General features: G+C 43.4%; 2 protein-coding genes across 13 annotated transcripts in view; both read right to left on the bottom strand.

Annotated features, from left to right (window-relative positions):
• The window catches only part of dlg2 (discs, large homolog 2 (Drosophila)), a 178,250-nt gene extending 161,334 nt beyond the window's left edge, over positions 1-16,916 (bottom strand). For 4 of the 12 annotated variants that reach the window (XM_063488391.1, XM_063488394.1, XM_063488392.1 and 1 more), the window contains exons 1-3: positions 16,695-16,908; positions 15,637-16,420; positions 7,157-7,288 (exon numbers count right to left, since the gene is read on the bottom strand). In XM_063488391.1, the coding sequence (XP_063344461.1) occupies positions 7,157-7,288; positions 15,637-15,655 (151 nt within the window). In that variant the 5' untranslated portion in view covers positions 15,656-16,420; positions 16,695-16,908. Of the gene's footprint in view, positions 1-7,156; positions 7,289-15,636; positions 16,421-16,694 lie in introns of those variants that run through there. The other 8 variants (XM_063488403.1, XM_063488396.1, XM_063488393.1 and 5 more) reach the window with 8 other exon arrangements.
• A 1,312-nt stretch (positions 16,917-18,228) lies between these two features.
• The window catches only part of LOC134636997 (synaptotagmin-like protein 2), a 33,748-nt gene continuing 32,490 nt past the window's right edge, over positions 18,229-19,486 (bottom strand). Inside the window, exon 16 of the mRNA XM_063487304.1 lies at positions 18,229-18,679. Within this exon, the coding sequence (XP_063343374.1) occupies positions 18,531-18,679 (149 nt within the window). The 3' untranslated portion in view covers positions 18,229-18,530. The remainder of the gene's footprint in view (positions 18,680-19,486) is intronic.

Below are 19,486 nucleotides of genomic sequence, written 5' to 3'. Positions count from 1 at the left end.
CCCCTGACTCGAGCATGCTACGGGCTGAAGATAACACAGACTCTGCTATGGATGCATCAGCGGCCGCCGGTCCTCCGCCTCCTGTTGCAGCTACGTTTGCTGTGGCGCTGAAACTGCCGGACTTTTGGCTCCATGACCCCCCGTCATGGTTCGTACACGTGGAGGCTCAGTTCGCCCTTCGCGGCACCTCGGTTGACGACACGAAGTATCACCATGTGGTGGCCTCGCTCAACCCGCTGGCCACCTGTCGCGCAATGACGCTCCTCCGGGACCCACCCTCCCAAGGGAAATACGCCACCCTTAAAGAGCTGCCTCTTCGGCGCTATGCCCTCTCCGACGCTGAACGGACCGAAAAGCTCCTCAACCTGTCAGGCTTGGGTGGCGGTACTGCTCTCGAGCTCATGGAGAACATGCTGTCGTTGCTCGGGCCGGATGACGGGGGATTCCTCTTCACCCACCTCTTCCTCCGCCAACTACCGGCTGCCGTGAGAGCTGTCCTCGCCAACTCCCCGCTTCTCCCTGCGAAGGATTATCACTCCCTGGCTGAAGAAGCGGATTGCATTCTCCTGGCTAGCCGCACTTTCGACGTTCACGCCCTGGCTACGGACCCGCCGGCGGCACCTTCCACGCCTCCACCTGCCTCCCCCGGAGCATCCACCCCTTTGCTGACGGCAGGGATTGCTACTCGCCGGCACCGCAGAAATAGCATCTGTTTCTACCATCAGCGTTTTGGCGACAGAGCGCGTCGCTGCCTGCCGCCTTGCGCTTTCACGGCTCAGGGAAACGGACCCGCCAGCGCGCTGTAGCAGCCGCGACCGCTGGCAATACAGAAAGGCTGCTCTTCATAGAGGACTCGCGCTCCGGGAGACGTTTTCTCGTGGACTCCGGCTCCCAGAAGAGCCTCCTTCCCCCTACCGCTGCCGACGGACTAGCAGCGAACTGTGGGCCGCAGCTCATTGCAGCTAATGGCTCTCCCATCACAACGTTTGGGGAAAGGTTCGTGACTATTTGTTTTCATGGCCGGGATTTCCAGTGGAACTTTGTTGTTGCCGCTAGCTCTGTACCTATTTTAGGTGCTGATTTTCTGTGTGCTCATGGACTGCTTGTCGATGTTGCTAACAGACGTTTAATTGATGCTCTCTCGTTTTCTTCGCTACCCTGTTTTACTCGGGCCGCCGAGCCCCTGATTCGGGCTAATGTAGTGACCTCCGGGGATGCTTTTCAGCGTTTGCTTTTAGAGTTTCCATCGCTGTCTGTCCCTAATTTCTCTAGCACGGTAACGAAGCACGGAGTTGAACATTATATTCCCACGGTCGGGCCCCCGGTGTTCGCGCGTGCGCGCCGCCTCGACCCCGCGAAACTGTCCGTCGCTCGGGAAGAGTCTGCAGCCATGGAGCGCCTTGGCATTGTACAGCGTTCGAACAGTGCATGGCCTCTCCGCTTCACATGGTGCCCAAATCGGACGGTCGGTGGCGGCCATGCGGAGATTTCCGCCGTTTAAATAATGCCACGGAGAATGACCGTTACCCCACCCCCCACATTCAGGATTTTTCGGCCAATCTCGCCGGAACCTCGATTTTTTCTAAAATTGACTTGGTGCGGGAGTATCACCAGGTTCCCGTGCGCGGGCTGCCATTCGTTTTTGTTTACCTGGACGATATATTGGTGGCCAGCTGCTCAGCGAGCCAGCACGAGTCCCATCTGCGCCAGGTTTTCCAGCGTCTGGCAGCGCACGGCCTGATCATCAACCCTTCCAAGTGCCAGTTTGGGTTGCCTGTTCTGGATTTCCTCGGGCACTGCATTTCCGCTGAAGGTGTGGTTCCGTTGCCCGACAGAGTCCAGGCCGTTTCGGCTTTTCCGCGTCCCACGTCGGTTAAAGCGTTGCAGGAGTTCTTGGGGATGATAAATTTTTACAACCGCTTTCTCCCCAGAGCTGCCCACCTGCTACAGCCGCTCTATGCTGCCTTAAAAGGTAAAACGGCCAAAGATCCTGTTGACTGGCTGCCGGAACGCGTCCAGGCGTTTTCCGCAGCCAAGTCTGCGCTGGCTGATGCCGCCCTGCTGGCCCACCCGTTTCCGTCGGCGGAGATCGCGTTGACCACCGACGCGTCCGACGTGGCGGTGGGTGCGGTGTTGGAACAGCGGGTTTCAGGTCTCTGGCAACCGCTTGCCTTTTTCAGTCGTACGCTCCGGGATACCGAACGCAAGTACAGTGTTTTTGACAGGGAGTTGCTGGCCCTGCACCTCGCGACACGACATTTTCATTTTTTCCTCAAGGGTCGCAACTTTACTGCGTACGTTGACCACAAACCTTTGACGTTTGCGATGTCCAAGGTCTCTGACCCATGGAGCGCACGCCAGCAGCGCCAGTTGGCGGCCATTTCAGAGTTTACCACAGACATTCAGCATGTGGCTGGTAAGTCCAATCACGTCGCTGACTGTCTCTCACGCGTGTTGGTTTCTCCAGTGTATGTCGGCGTCGACTACGCTGCCATGGCTGCCGAGCAACGTGCTGACCCGGACGTCCTTGCTCTTCAGTCAACGAAAACGGGCCTCATGCTGGAGGACACCCCGGTGTGGGACGGCGGTCCGCACCTGCTTTGCGACGTTTCCACCGGCCGCCCCCGCCCGGTGGTTCCCCTTTCGTGGCGTCGTCGTGTCTTTGACTCGGTGCATGCCCTCTCTCATCCCGGCGTCCGGGCCTCGGTCAAGCTGGTCAGCGCCAGGTTCATTTGGCCGGGCCTTTGCAAAACGGTGAAAGAATGGGCGGCAGCTTGTATCCCATGCCAATGCTCGAAAATCCACCGGCACACGCAGGCACCCCTCGAACCTTTCCGTGTCCCCGGTAGGCGTTTCGATCACGTTCATGTGGACCTGGTTGGTCCCTTGCCGCAGTCACAGGGTTTCACGCACCTTTTGACTGTGGTGGACCGCACAACCAGGTGGCCGGAGGCGGTACCCCTGGCGTCCACGACAGCGGTGACGGTGGCCAGAGCATTTTTGTCAACGTGGGTTTCGCGTTTCGGTCCCCCTGCTGACATTACCTCGGACAGGGGCCCCCAGTTTGTTTCTGAGCTTTGGTCTGCTATGGCTGACGGCCTGGGGGTCAAGGTCCACCGCACCACAGCATACCACCCGCAAGCTAACGGGATGTGCGAGCGGTTTCACCGGTCACTTAAGGCCGCGCTCCAGGCTTCCTTAACGGGTAGCGACTGGGTCGACCGTCTTCCGTGGGTTTTGCTGGGATTGCGTAGCGCGGTTAAAGAAGACCTCGGGGTTTCCCCAGCTGAACTGGTCCTCGGCCAGCCCCTCCGGGAATTCTTACCTGAGAGCCCCCCCCCCCCCCGTGTTTCGATCCTTCTCTGTTGCCTTTTCGCCCCCCGAGAGACTCATTTCCTTTTCCTGGTCCTGTGCACCACTGACTGCCTGACACTTTTGTTCCGAGGTCATTGGACTCTGCTCGTTTTCGTCAGGCACGATGCCCATAGGACTCCGCTGCGTCCACTATATGACGGGCCATACAGGGTTCTTAAACCAGGCGAAAAACATTTCATTTTGGACTTTGGCGGTCGGCAGGAGGTTGTCTCTGTTGACAGACTTAAGCCTGCACATGTTATGCAAGAGGATCAGGTGGTCCCGGCCCAGGCCCCTCGCCGCGGCCGCCCACCTGCCACCGGGCTCATGGATTCTGTTTTTCCCCCCAGGAGCGACCCACAATCAACGGAGTCCGAGTCGTCTGCAGCTCTTTCTGACCGCCAGTGCCAGCCTTGCTCCCGGGCTGGGTTTCCCTCTGTCAGTTCCCCACCCCCCCGGTTCAGCCATTCTGGCCGTTTGCTTAAACCCTGGGTCCTGGACTAGTTCTGCTGGGTGTTCGGGGGGGCATGTGTGGTGGACCACTAGAGGGCTCCACTCACACCCAGTGTGTAGGAAGTGTGTTCCTGTGTTTTGTGGCGCGATATGTGTAGTTGTTGTTGGAGAGGAATAAAGAAGGAGTGAGAACTGAGAGCTCTGTGTCATCCATGCTTACCTCCACAACATATCTGGATGTAAACTGCAATGTTATATTTACAGTATCATTTCCTAAATGTTGCTAATACAACTATACTCACAAGCATAGTTTTAAAAATAAAAGACAGTTTATGAAATTTTGACTTTATTTGAGGTCCAGTGTCCAAAGTAAACTGGTATTTAGAATCCACACGTATCATTTCCAATATAGAGAGATAAAAAAAATTTTCGAACATGCAAATATAATTGAAATAACAAGAGAAAAAAACAAAAAACAAAACTTAAAAATCATCAAGTTTTCATGTATATATCTCTGTCTACAGAATGTGTGTGCTCGAAAAGGAGTAGGATGAAGTTTACACTTTTCTTTCAGATATAAACTGTCATTGTTTATATCTGTCAATATAAACAATGACAGTAAGAAACAAGCACTTTGACATTTAGATCAATCTACTGACCTGTAAGGAGAGGTCAAAGGTCAAATGTGACATGATATTTTATATCTTTATATGGTGCTTTCTATATGTTGACAATACACGCTGCACATGTAAGTTGACCTTGAACATCATGGTGGATGTAAGCTAAATTTCTATGTACTTGAACACATGAACACAATCCCACTCTACACCCTTACAGAATATTAACAGAATTCATTGAAACACTTTCAGTTTATCATGCTCAAAGACACACAGAATGACACACACACGCACTCACGCAAAAACACCACCTCCTGGATGAAGGTAATTACAGTGGTCCCTCGCTATAACGCGGTTCACCTTTTGCAGCCTTGCTGTTTCGCAGATTTTTTTTGTGCAATTTTTTTTGTGCAATTTTTTTTTTTTTTTTACAGCGCATTTTGTTCTGTGTCCTGATTGGTTAATCCTGTGCTGTGTCTCCTGTACAGTACAGAATGTGTTCAGCTTACAAATTTACATAAATCTTCGATCGCTAGCAGTGTGACTCTGAAGTGCTGCACTGTATGTTTGTAAGTTTTCTCCCCAACAAACACAACAATGTCGATGAAACGTTTTGCACCATCGAAGGCTCCTGTGCTAGCACCCAAAGGCAGAGGAAGATGCCAACCATCGCACAAACAGTTGGACTTCTGGTAGCAGTTACAATATTTTACGGATTATAAGGCACATTAGGCGAAACAAAACAGTCAGATAAGTCTAACTTTACTCAACTCATTCTTCTTGCTTCCTCTACTTCCGTACCATTGATTCATTAATGTTGAATTCTCTGGCAGCTGCTCTATTCTCATGTTCTGGACCTGAAAACAGGGTTTGATCTTTGGTTTCATTCTATAATACTGGACTTATTTTTCTACGAAGGTTTGAACTTTGAGAGTTTAAACAAGAGAGAAAAGTCTGAAAATGTTTGTGCCTGTCTGAGAAAAGTGTATAAAGTGTGTAGTGAGGGGTTTTACAGCCTTAAAACATCTATAAAAATTGTAAAAAATAAAGTTGGCTACTTCTCAAATTTCACCTATCGCGGGTTATTTTTAGAACGTAACTCCCACGATAAACGAGGGACCGCTGTATTGTTCTTGTTGCTTTCTAACAACAAATGGTGCTTGCTATTCATTAAGTATAGTAGAGAGTAGATGGTAAAGATGATGGCCTTAATACAAGGTTCATTTAGCTTTCTAAAGCAGAAAAGAAAACAAATACCTTATTTATCCCATATTCAGGGTATTATTTTGTTTCAGCATTTTAATATTAATTTGACCACAACAAACATATAAAAAGGACAAAAGGAATTTTGCGATGCTGTGGTCATCAACCTCGCTGTCAGCAGACTGAGACAACTGGTGGCATCGTTCCTTGGGTTACAGGGAGGTGTGTTTGCTTTATGTGCAGCTGGCAAGCTCATCTGTACTTCTGTGTTTTTAAAGAATAAATACCTCATGGCACAACCACATCCAACAGCATATCTACAAATCTGAGAGGAAACTCTCCTGCTAACAAACCTGCTAAAATATGCCATTAATACTAACCAAAAAATACAGTAACATTTGGATCAGAGTCGTTCAGCTGCTCAGAGGAACGACTCCAGAGAGAGGCAGGGATGATGAAGGGGTTGAATCTAGACATGAGTCCACTCTGCACTGAGGGGGTTTAGCCAGAGTGACTATGCCACAGGCCAGATTAGATAGCACCTAATGCTTTGTAAGATGATTAAATCTATTTCAGGAGGGATTTATTCCATAGCAGAACTCTGTGATTGCAATGTCTTGATGGATGCTCTATCATCCAGGTAAGGAAATCCCCAAAGGTTGATTCTGTTCATCTGGACGTTTCAGTGGGAGAAACGTTTCAGGTGACTTCTTTGGTCTCAGCTGACTGCAGGTTTCCCCAGTCTCACAGTACATTTGCATAATCATTACAACTAGCACCACTGGCGAACAATGGGCTGTGAGGTCAGTTTTCTGATCATTAATATGCAAATTATTATGATGATGAGCAACCATTGATCAATGACCACTGATCTGTGCTTGTAATGTCTACATCTTTCTCACCATTAAAGGAATTTATAAGATGTGTTTGGCTATATCTTTAGATGTTAGCAGTAACGAATGTGTAACAATTGCACACACACTAATAAAACCTTGTAATGATGCTGTCAGTTTGAAGCAGTCAGTTGTGGTTTTGGAAAATATTGGACGATCTTGCAGCACCCCTACTCTGTCCACCATTCCCAAACAGAGACACACAAGTTTCTCCCTGACTGGATTTGCCAATCAAAGCTGTGATCATGACTTTGCACCGTATTTCAACAGCATCACAGCAAGTTAGTAATTAAAGTCAAACTTATGAGAAAGGTGACCCCTTGAAAACAAATCAGTGTGATAAGAACTATTAATAAAAATGTATCTGAGGAGAACTTTTTTGTTTTAGCTTGACCCCAGCAACAATCTGGAAACTGTAACGGTCATTCATGTTGCAAACCAGCCCTCCGAATGTATTTTGTCACGCTACTCTTCTTGCATTCACTCTTCACCCACCAGTGCAGTGTTTCATGAACAAGAACAAGGTCACTAACACAGTGATCTATGTATTTACAAAAACTTTTGTTTTGAAAATCACCACAGTATGAACTTAAAGCAAATGCTGTCTGCTTGATACACTGTGGCTGTGTGACTTACCAAGAAGAGCTTCAAACAGGTTGCTTTTGAAAATCCCCATCACTCTTTGAATGGCAGTTTTGAGCTGCTGCTCCTCCGGTTTCCTCAGGTTAGTGCAGTATTCCTCCAAAAGTGCAAGGGCTCGAGCTGTGTCTGCAGAGCACAGAGGAAAAAAGGCTCTGGGGTTTCCTTGGTTTATTTTTCTCATGGATAATTTATGTAAAATATATACATTGATCTGGTAATATTTAATATCTTGTGCAAAAAGGTTGATTCTCTTCATCTGGACGTAGCATTTTCAGTGGGAGAAACGTTTTGTCACTCATTCAAGTGACTTCTTCAGTCTCAGCTGACTGCAGGTTTCCCCACTACCTTTGCATACTGACTGAAACTAGCCGACTGAAGAGAGGATGCCACACCGAGGATGGGGACAAGTGGGTGAAAAATTTGTCATCTAAGCAGAGAAAAACATCCTTGCAAAAGTGTTGAACTTTGCTGTGACGCCTAGACAAATCCTGCTAGTGGAACTGATCACAGCCTCAGAAAAAAGCGATTTGAAACAACAACATTGCAGACGTTGAAAGTTTCGGCCTGTCTCAGCAATGCAAGGCCACCAGCATCCAACATCAGCATGGAGGAGAGGAAGGTACTCACATCACTTATTAATGACAGCAACATTATCATCCTTCAGGCAGACAAGGGTAGGTTTGCTAAACCAGAAGGACTATCATGACCCGTTGGTAGGCAGCTTGAATTTAGTTGAGAAGTGAGAGATGTCAGTATGGACGCAGATGATGGTCTCGTACTTTGTTACATCTCTCTTCAATTGTGTTCCAGTCACTGAAGCAGTGGAAGTAGTTCATAAGAGATTACAGGATGACCCCAACCTCAGCAACAGGACCACTCTCAGCACCAACCAAGTGTGTTTTCTCTGGGAACTGTGTCTTCATTCCACATATTTCATATACAAGGGTCAGTACTATTACACATTAACTCGCTGGACCGACACATCAAATTCACCAGGGAGGATATGAAAAGTGGCAGGTTAGCCTTCTTAGACTGTGAGATTTCCATCAGTAATGGGGGACATCTAAAAGCTGACGTGTACCATAAACCTACGCATACGGATCAGTATTTAAGGTTTGACTCTCATCATCCACTGGAGCACAAACTGGGTGTCATCAGGACGCTACAACACAGAGCAAACACCATCCCCACAGACACAGCGGCCAGGGAGGCAGAAGAACAGCACATCAAGAAGGCCCTGAGTAAATGTGGTTATCCCAGCTGGACTTTTGTCAAAGCTGGGAAGGCGCCTAAAGAAAGCTCCAGCTGATCCAGGAGAGAAGGACAACCGCTGCCTAAGTGAAAACCTGTAGTGATCCCATATGTGTCAGGAGTATCGGAGCAGTTGAGACGCATTTTTTCTAAACACCGGGTCCCCGTGGCTTTTAAACCCCAAAACACGCTGCGCCAAAAACTGGTCCACCCCAAGGATCGGGTCCCCCGACACAAACAGAGTAACATGGTGTACGCTGTTAAGTGCAGGAGGATTGCCAGGATTTATACATCGGGGAAACCAAACAACCTCTGGCTGAGAGGATGGCACAACACAGAAGAGCTACCTCGTCAGGCCAGGACTCTGCAGTCTATTTACACCTACAGGCCAGTGGACACTCTTTCAATGATGAGGATGTACACATCATGGACAGGGAAGAACGCTGGTTTGAGCACGGAGTCAAGGAGGCCATTTACGTGAAAAGGGAAAGACCATCTCTGAATCGAGGAGGGGGCCTAAGGGTACATCTTTCACCATCTTACAATGCTGTGATTGCAGCCATTCCCCAACTCTCTGTGAATGGGACTCATGGCCATTGATCAGTGGTTGTTGATCAATGGTCATAATTTACATATTAATGATCAATCACAGTGATCGATCACAGTTCATTCAGTGGTGCTAGTTTCAGTCTTTGTGCAATGTCCTGTTTGTAAGGTTGGAAACCTGCAGTTAGTTGAGACTGAAGAAGTCACCTGGATGAGTGACGACATGTTTCTCTCACTGAAAACGTCCAGATGAACAGAATCAACCTTTTGGGATTTACTTACCTGGATGATTGAGCATGCATGAAGACAGTTAATATCTTGTGGCAAAGTTGTATAAGATAATAAAAGGGATTGACAGTGATGCATGGTATATATGGCATACAATAGATTTCAAGCCATATGTAAACATCTATCTTTTTTTCCATTACATACTGAATCTGGCTGCATGGTGTGCTCCCTCCTGGTACAAGAGCAGAGAGAAGCGCAGCACTGATGTTTGAACAATCTGTGTTTCAGTTAATCTCAAAGGTGGTGTATGGGGTGGAGGCTTGTTCCACATCAGAAGGCAGATGCATAGATAGTTGTTTATGCATGGAGGAAAGCTTATGTGGACAATTCTGAAAATATGAAGCTCAAGGAGTTTAGAGCTCATGACCCTAAACAGAACCTGTGAGCAGAGGTCTACTGGTTTCATTCAAATAAAATTCTAGTTGACAATTTTGTGACTCTCTGAACACAAATTGTACTGTTTAACACAATTTGTCCACTTAGAAACACTGGCCTTCAATATGCAACACATTAAGTACAAATTAATCTCTCTCAAGTTACACCTTTTCAAACTCAATTAGAAGAACACTTCATTTGTGTGTCAGCGTATAAAAGAGATCTCAAATGTCTTATTCAGATGTTAGGCAAGAAGATGGAGCACCAAGAAAACAGAAAAATTTTAAGCGACAGCCTAACACGCAGACAATTTATACTATTTCTTCGGTTCCGCGTTGCATTGCAGTAAAAACTAAATACCTCTTTCGTTACCCTTTTGTATCTGTGCACTAACGTTCTTTGTAATCTAAAAACTCCCACTAGGGCTTATAAAGTGGGACTCTCCACCAGTTGGTCTTAGAACTGAAGAAGCTTCTTGGATGAGAGGTCAAGGAAAACTTAAAGAAGTCCAGACACTTTTCTTTCCAAGATCTTTAGACTACCATGACCTGGATGACTGAGAACCTACAAAGACAACATTCTTTGTAGAGTTCCTCATTGTATTTAACATTAATGTAGGTGAAATTACTGAGTTTTATGAAATACTACTAAATGACATATGCTGCTCCTAAAAGTATTTATCCCTTTCCTGATTTCTTATTTTTTCCATATTTGTCACACCTAAATGGTTTAGATCCTCAAAGTTTAATATTAGACAAAGATGACCCCAGAAAATGCAGAAATTCCACATTTTTTGGAAGACTGAGTTTAAATATAACCTATCTGACAAAGTGAAGTAGGTTAAAAGATCTCAAGAACAGATGAGTAACAAAGTAATTGAAACCAATCAGTCTGGAAACAGTTACAAGGCCATTGCTAAGACGTTAGGACTCCAGTGATTTACTTTGAGAGCCATTATCCACAAATGGGGAAATCTTGGAACAGTGGTGAACCTTCCCAGGAGTGGCTGACGTGTCAAAATTACTCCAAGAGGGCATTAGTGACTCATCCTCACTTGCCTAAGCTCATTAATCAACAATAAGAAAGAGACTGGGCAAAAATGGCCTGCAGAGTTCGACAAAAGATGAAAACCACTGCTCAACAAAACAAATATGATGGCTTGTCTCACTTTTGCTAAAAAACATATTGATGATCCTCAACGTTTCTGGGAAAGTATTCTGTGGACTCACAAAACAAAATTCAAAATAAAAATATCATACCATAAAGATCATACAACAGTCAAACATGGTGGTGGTACTGTGGCAGCTTTGGACTGATTACCGCTTAGAGCTCAGACAACTTTCTATAACTGATGGATCCATGAATTTTGCTCTTTACTAGAAAATCCTGAAGGGGAATGTTGGCCATCATCAAATTGTTGAAAGTAGGGATGGGAACTGATAAGAATTTAGTGATTTCAATTCCATTATCAGTATCACTTATACATTCTATTCCTTATCGATTCTCTTATCCTGATTGGGTTATCACTGGCACCACCATTGCTAAGCAGCATATCAAAGACATTCATGCAAATTAACTGCAATACTGCGCGGTGAAATGTTTGTACGTGTTGGAGGTAAGTCGCCCCTTTGTTGTGATCAGTGTTAATAATAATAATAATAATAATACATTTTATTTATAGGCGCCTTTCAGACCCTCAAGGTCACCTTACAGTAACACGTAAAGAATACCATAAAAACATAAGAAAAATGTATATATAGCAAACATGGTAAGATAAAATTTAGACATAAACAGTCATAAAAGTATAAAAACAAATATAAAAACTGAGCAAGGTAAAAATGGCTTAAGTCAGATCAAGTGTATGCAATTCTAAACAGATGAGTGACCCCAGTGTTGGGGTCATTATTCAGAAAAATGTATTACACATATTATACAGAATACTAATGTTCATGTTAAGTAACACTCATGTTACTTAATTTGTTACTAGTTGCATTATTTTCACATTTCTCCATAAAAGGAACTGAAACACACAATAATCTCATAATTACTATTTAAATATAAAAACCTCAGCCTACAGTCCCAGACACTAACACACGTCTATCATAATGAGGACATAAATATGATGTTTCTCTTAGTATTTAGCAACAAAATGCAAAGATGAAAACCAGCAATTGCTACACTGAATTTACTTTAGAAACATGAACAGATGAAAATGGAGGTTTCAGCCTGACTGCTCATCACTGCTTTTGTTACCTGTTGAATTTCAGGATCTGGCTGCCGGGCCCTGGATTCACTGAGCTTTCACATCGCTGCTTAGCATTACCATGCTGTCTGTGCAGAAGCTTGCAAAGAGCCAAAGTTGTGTTAGCAGTATAATGCAGTTTTTCCTGTCCTGGACACAGTTAGCACTTTAACATTGCACTCTTGTCCTTTTGTGCAATAAAAATAAAAGTAATGTCCACACTGTAGATTGCTCCATTTTTTTCCTCCTCCAGCAGAATCGATGGGCAAGCAGACTAACAATTCCAAGGAATTCAACTACTGGGAACCAGTTCTCTACAAGAACTGGTTCTTGAGTCCCATCCCTAGTTGAAAGGTAACTATATTGTGTATGCTACTAGTATTTTTCACATGCTTCAATGTGGAATCTAAAATGATACCTACACATTGAACACAGCAACACTGTTTACCTCGTGATCATTTACAAGTGTACGAGAAAACAGTATAAAGTATATTGTTACAGTCATTAATATACAAACTGAATAACAGAGGGACACCAGGATCCATCGTTGTGCCACAGACACCTTGTGATAACTTATTTCCTAAATATGATTTTATCCCATTTAAAACACTTGTAGAAAACTGAGAGTGTAAAAGCATTTCTGTATTTACTGTGTCAAACGCAGAAACACTGCACCTCATTTATACAGGTTAGCCTTCATAGCCCCTACAAACACGTCCAGCTCGAGGGTTTTCTCTAAACTGGGATAAAACACAGCATCCTTTATCAGACGTGTTTTCAGCTGCTGCTAAATGACTTTTTTCCAATAATTTGGAGACAACAGGTCATATTCAGATTGGTCTGTAATGGGCTACTTTGTCTTTATCACCACCTTCATATGGAGAGTAACAACTGCACTGTTGAGAGCAAAGGGAAATATGAATACATGATTTTAGAGGACAAGAATCAAGCCCCCAACCAGTGTTGTCAAGTTACTTGAAAAAAGTAATTAGTTACTAATTACTGATTACTTCTCCAAAAAAGTAATCCTGTTACTTTGCTGATTACTTTCAAAAGTAATTAGTTACTTTTTAAAAACATGATATACAACCTGAATAGGTAATGAAGCAACTGACCTTTCAGCCCAATTCTATTTTTTCTGCATAATCCATCATATACAATGTAACCAAATGAAAAAACCTCTTTTTAAATTTTTTTTTATCAGTTTTAATGCAACTGTCTTTGACTTGAAGAAATTCTTTAACATTGAAACCTATTTCCTGTATATTCCAGCATATAAAATAACATAATGTTTTGTGTTTACACTCTTTCAAATAGATGCAAGTAAAACTCAGCAAAAAATAAATAAAATCAAAGACTCAGCAGCTCTTAAATCTATTGTCAGCTGTTTAGCAGGAGTGGGGCGGGTGGAGGTTTGCCCACAGCGGTCATGTCAGTGGGAGGATCCGGGGATTTCTGTGTGAACGTCACTTTCCCGTGGCAGCGTGCTCGCTGCTCGCTCAGATTTGAAGTTTAATTTTTCGCTGTAGAAAGAAGTTTTCTTTCCACGCAGAGTGCACAGCGGATGCTGGTGTTTTTGTCACTTTTACAGAATCAAACTCAAAGTAATGTGATTACTTCCACGCTTTAAACGCAGCATGGTCGTACTCTCTCCATCACTCCATATTATCCATTGTTGATCTGCACACGTCTGTTGCTGCCATGGACGTCGCACGCTCGTACGTCGTTGTCATGAGACACTCTCACAAACAAAATCACAGTTTAGTAACGCAGTATGCTTACGGGAAAGTAACAGTAATCTAATTACTTTTTGCAATAGTAATCCCTTACAATATTCGTTACTCGAAAAAAGTAGTCAGATTACAGTAACACGTTACTTGTAACACATTACTGCCCATCTCTGCCCCCAACTGACTTTGAATTTCTTAGTAATGTAATCATTTGACCAGTGGTTTAAAATGAAACTTTCTCATTTGTGCCTACAGACAGTAAATCTTTGTCAAACACCAGGTCACAACGATTCACCCAAATGTCCACACAATTCTACAACACACTCAATTAAATAATTATTTAAAACAATGTGCAAATGTAAGACTATCATTTACGTTTGCACCATTAAGTTTTACTCCATCTCTCTATAATCTCTCTGTAACTTGCCAGAGACGATCGCCGATCGTCTTTCACTTCTTTAATGATTGAGGAAAAACTTGGCTTTAACTTGGATGTAACTTTGTTTCTAAAGCCTTTGGACATTACTGATTAGTTACCTGACCAGATTTCAAAGACTTCTTTGAAGGCTGCATCTTTAGACTTCATCAGGTGCAACAGAACACGATTCGGCCGGGGTAACTTCTGCTTTCCTTTGTGTATAAGGTACTTAAGGTTTGTGCATGTCGATAATAGCTGTTTAAAAGTTTCCATAAAATGATCTATTTGTTTTATTACACTCTCATAGAGCCTTAAATTCTCTTTCAGAATAAATTAAATAACTGTGATCCCAGTGGCATCATTTAATAACTGATATGAAGCCTTTGATCATTTCCTAGCAAAACAAAAACAGATCACATACAGATAATTAAGATTGGGAGCTGTCACCAAATGGTTTTCAGTTATTCTTTGATACAACACTTTTATCACAAATTCCTACAGTGCAAAAGATTATAATACCAAGATTTTTGTTATAACCCTCTTTTACTTGTAACTGCAGGATAGCTCCCCCAGTCAGAAGTAAAAAGAGGCTTTATAAAAAGAGTTATCTTTGGATAGCTGCAGCATGCAGCACTCTGCTATCCTTGTGTGAACCGATGTCCTCTGTCCTTCTTTTATAGTCCAACCACGGTCCCTCACTATGAACTTACAGTTGTGAGTTCATGGTGTTCATTCTCCCTTCTGGCTAAAGATGGGACCAGAACAGAGCCTTGTGCATGTGTGAAATATTTTAAGAAAACTGAGACTTATTAAAGGGGACCATGTATATCCACAGTTTTATAAAACTGATGAAAATAAGCATCTGTGTCATTTGTATTTGTCACTAACAAGTAACATTACAATACAGCAAAGCTGGTAAACCTTGAGTTCTGTTATTCATGCTGATGTTACTGTGACACTTGGCACTTACCTAAACACTGTGGCAGCCCAACCTCCCCACACCCTCCTCACAATGGCAGCAACGTAATTCACCTGTACACCCTGGAAACTGCTCAGTAAATACAAAAACCCTCAAGTAGTGAAATGTGATCCACAGAGGACAGACCCCACCACACACAGGACCCAAACAATCTACAGCCAAAGTCCCAGCCCACTACCTTCTTCTTTATATTGTTTATTGGCGTTTGGCAAACAGCAAAATGGCGCATTACTGCCACCAACTGGTGTGGAGTGTGGACCGAAATGTCAGAAGAAAAGAAAAATAGTCTGCCTTAAAAATATGGCCTGATAACTTTCACTTCTCGAGTTCTTCTGAACTAAAGTCCAGTTTCACTTTCATATCACCAGGCTTTCCAATCAATATATTTTTGACGATGTATTAAAACGTTCTATTGCTTCCTCTTTTCTACTGCAGTAACAAAGCAACGTGTCCAGTCTGAGTCGAGGGACTACCTGATACTAGGCAGGTGGTTTTGATCTCACGGTCAATCTCTGCACACTACTGAAAAATGTAGTGTAGATAAGATGCACTTTGATGTAGTATCAACAGAGTCTCATGAATTACATGTGTCACATAACTGCACTCTGAAAATGGATGGATAGACATGTAATAATAACAACTCACCTTTTTTTCTGATAGGCATGGCGACTTGGTGTAAACCTGACTCTCAATAAGGCTTCCACTTCTGTCTTCAGTGCATGATCACAGAGTTCTCTCAAAGTGGCACAAAAACAGAAATGCTTTGGTAAACCTCAACAGAGACAACTCAAACCAGCTGTTTTTTATTTTTATTCCAGGGACAATGGGGAGCCTTTCAGGAGGTATCCAAGCAAAATAAGGAAAGGACTAATTCCACTGATGATCCAGCCATGTGACTGTAGGTGTCTCTGTCCCCTTTACAATTCATGAGAAATCCACAATAAACTCAGAAGAGGTCCCCCTGCAGCAACCTCTCATTCATATCTATTTAGTGCGTGCAGTCAGTCAGTGCTCCTTGATGTAAGATGCAACAACAGTTGTGATTCTGCAGTTCAAAACATTATATGTATGAAGACGCTTAGCACTTCTGTCTGGATATACTTAAGAGAAACATCCTTTGGCTGAAGAGTTAGCAGGCCACAGAAGTGCTTTGTCATGCTAGGTCGCTGGTGGTCCACACAACCTGGTACAGACAAAATAACACAGCAGGGCAAACAGGCAGACACCAAACCAAGATGCCCGGACAATCGGGCGAATGTGTACAAAAACGCTGGTTCGGTGTCTGCTGGTCCGGTGGAGCCTTGAGGTCTGGGGGCTGGCCTGGGTTAACATAGTCTGCTCACTCAGCCGCTGTGGTGTGACAGTCCTCCACAGATCCACGGACAGGAGAACTGCTCCACATCCTTCATCCTGAAGTTTCCTCTACAGCCTGCCAGCAAAAACAGGGTAAAGGGTGAAGCACACTTAAAATATGCCAGCTGGAAAAGCGATCCCAGCTGCAGCAGTTCTCCTGCTCTCCTCAGCTAATACCCAGTGGTCACCTCAGAGTTTTATGCCCGGAGGTTTTGACTTATGGTGGGATGCGTGTCTGTGTCCCCCATTAGGCGGTCAATCTATGAAATTAAGAAAAACAAAAATCCACCGCTCCCTCCTCACATTACTGCCATACACAAACGGAAACATGCGCGGTGCCCGTTACTTACCTAGCATTCACGTTATATCGCAGCCAGCGGCGACGCCAAATGAAATGCCGCTTCAACGGTGCGACCTGCCTGCCGACGACGGCGCTAAACGGCTTCCAGGGGGATCCGCGTTCATTTCCTGCAAAACGGTGACCGAGGAAACACAGTGCTGTGTTCTCCCTGTGCTACATCCCTTTATTCCATCCCACCTGACAGCATCTCTTACAGTTTTACGTGCCAGAAACAAGCCCACTTCCGCTTGTACTTTTCAAAATAATGCCTTCTCTAAGCGTACATTTTAACTCGACATGTATACTTATTTCAAACACAGCAGTCGCTCTGGCGTAATGACTGTTAGTGAGTCAGTCCTCTGTGAAGAAGCGACCGCTGTGAGTGACATTAAAGTGGCTGAATTAGCAGTCAGTGTAGTAAAACATATTTGAAAAACACGAACAAAACCACTGAATGTGTATATATGTATGCATATATATATATACTGTACATTGCTCAAGGATCATACTTCTGTGTGTGTGTGTATTTTCAAATAAGAAGAAAAAAAGAGCAGTATTGTGCTTTTACTTTGAAGGAAACTCGACTGAGCTTGACGCAGTTGTGGAACTTTACCTTAGCAGCGCAGAGGCTGTTCGCTGGTTAGCAGCCCCCCGGTTTGATTGAACTGATGCGACAACCAATCATAGAACGGGATTTATTGTGTCAGGCGGGACTGACCAGTGAGAATGCTTTAAACCTGTGCAGAGCAGAGCCCTTCAGTTGAAATTGCTGCATTAAATGTACTGTTGGAAATCTGAAACATTCAAAGTAGCGATTCTAAAATCGACCAGCTAAAAAAAGTACTTGAACAAGAACAAGGTGGTTGTAGTCTGTATTTAGTCTTAACATTGTATTACTGCACTTGGAGGAATGTTGCAAATAGTCTGGTTTGGGCAGATTTATTGTTCTAATTCAACAGTGAAATCTGATGGTCACGAAAGATGGCATTACAACTAGAGAGAAACTGGCCAATGTGAACACAGAATCTAAAAGAATAGACTTAAAACAAGGTGCCACTGTAATACTGCCTTGGATACTAAATCCAATGTGGAATGTATTCATTTTTGTCTTCAAGAGCTAAATAATACTTTTTGACCTCTGACTATTCTTGTGTCTACAGAAGCCTCCCTTTAAACAACAGTGCCACTGTTTATCAATACATTATACTCATAATTTGCACATCCTCCCAGAGATAACCACTAAGGAAAATGTTCAGGAAGGCTTGTACTAGTGAGTGGGGACATACAAATTGTTACTGCAGTATCCTGATGAAGTACATCTGTCGCAGCAATACACAGAACTAAATGTGGGGAAACTGAGGATTCAGTGAAATCATTGCCTCTGGGGTTAGTGTGTATGGTTTTGATAATAGTTATTATCTCCAGTTATGAGGTCAGAAATCTAAATTTCCAAGCGTTGTCTGTCATGAATAAAATCATTATTTCACCACCAAACCAAAAGTGAAATGAACATTCTGTTTATTGCTTGCTGTAGTGATCATACTATACAGTTCATTGATGCTTACATCACATGGAGAATTTGATGAATTACTGTGACTCCTGTCAGAGCATAGATTATAATTTCTGCTTTCTGCATTTCTTATTAAATAATGAATTTAACATGTGACTTGGACAACAAAACCTAGTTTTTATATCAACTGTGTAAGTGTTTAGAATACAGTGATCATCATCATATATGACTCCATACACACTATTGGTTGCTTCCATTGGATAATATGTGGATCATCTAAAAGTATATACTGTGCTGTGTAGTTTCTACACATTAATCAATACATTTTATACAGTGTCACTTTGAAATGCTCTTTGGCATCATCAGCATTCTCAGAGGTAAAACATCCTCCACCCATTCACTATCAGAGCGTAACATCCTCTGCCATAAATCAGCTTCATCTGTCGTTGAATCCATCCAAGACACTTCCACACCGTAACTCTCCCCTGCACAGACAAGCACAGACATTACACTGATTTCATTGATTGACACGATGTACTGTACTGGTGTTTATACTGGCAAGAAATCCAGTAGAAGAGTAAAAGATGGAGCAACAGGCAAAAATGATAATAAAAAATTTTACAATAAAATCTATTAATAGTGACATAAATTTGAAGATACTATTTACAGGGGAAATGTATTATTTGTCCTGTCGTTAGGGTAAAATGAATAGGCATTAACAGGGAACATTACAGTAAAGCTTTAAACAAACTAAAGTAAGGACTATGAAAAGTTAGACACAATATGTTCAAAGTTTGACCTTTAAGTTTATGGCATTTGTGGGCAAACGATGGTCAGTTAGGCTGTTTAATCCAGCCTATCAAACATTTACAAAACTACAAAATTTTATTGCATTTTCCTGCAATACCAGGTAGATGTCACTAGATGATGCACTCCAAACACCTCTGACCTTTACCAAGGCAAATTTATTCTGTCCATGCTCACATATTTATGATTCCAACATCAAGACATCATACATTAAGACACAGCTCAGCTCCTGATGTTTGTTAGAGGCATTAATGACAATTCTGAGGTTACAGAGGGTGACAGAGGGATTTGTATGACAGGTTTCATCAAGAGGCCGAAGCTATAGATGCAGCTGCCGGGAGTCCCCCCTCCTCCTTTAGACTAAAAACACGTCCTTTTACTCGTCATCAAGAGCGCTTTCTTCACAAAAGCTTTGACTCGGGTAGTTACCTTTCCCCTTAGGGTTAAATATAAAGCCCCTTGAGGTTACTGTTGCTGTAATTTGG

This window comes from Pelmatolapia mariae, linkage group LG10_11 (genome assembly GCF_036321145.2).
Source record: "Pelmatolapia mariae isolate MD_Pm_ZW linkage group LG10_11, Pm_UMD_F_2, whole genome shotgun sequence".
Classification (NCBI taxonomy): domain Eukaryota; kingdom Metazoa; phylum Chordata; class Actinopteri; order Cichliformes; family Cichlidae; genus Pelmatolapia; species Pelmatolapia mariae.
This window is presented reverse-complemented; position numbering and strand designations above follow the sequence as displayed.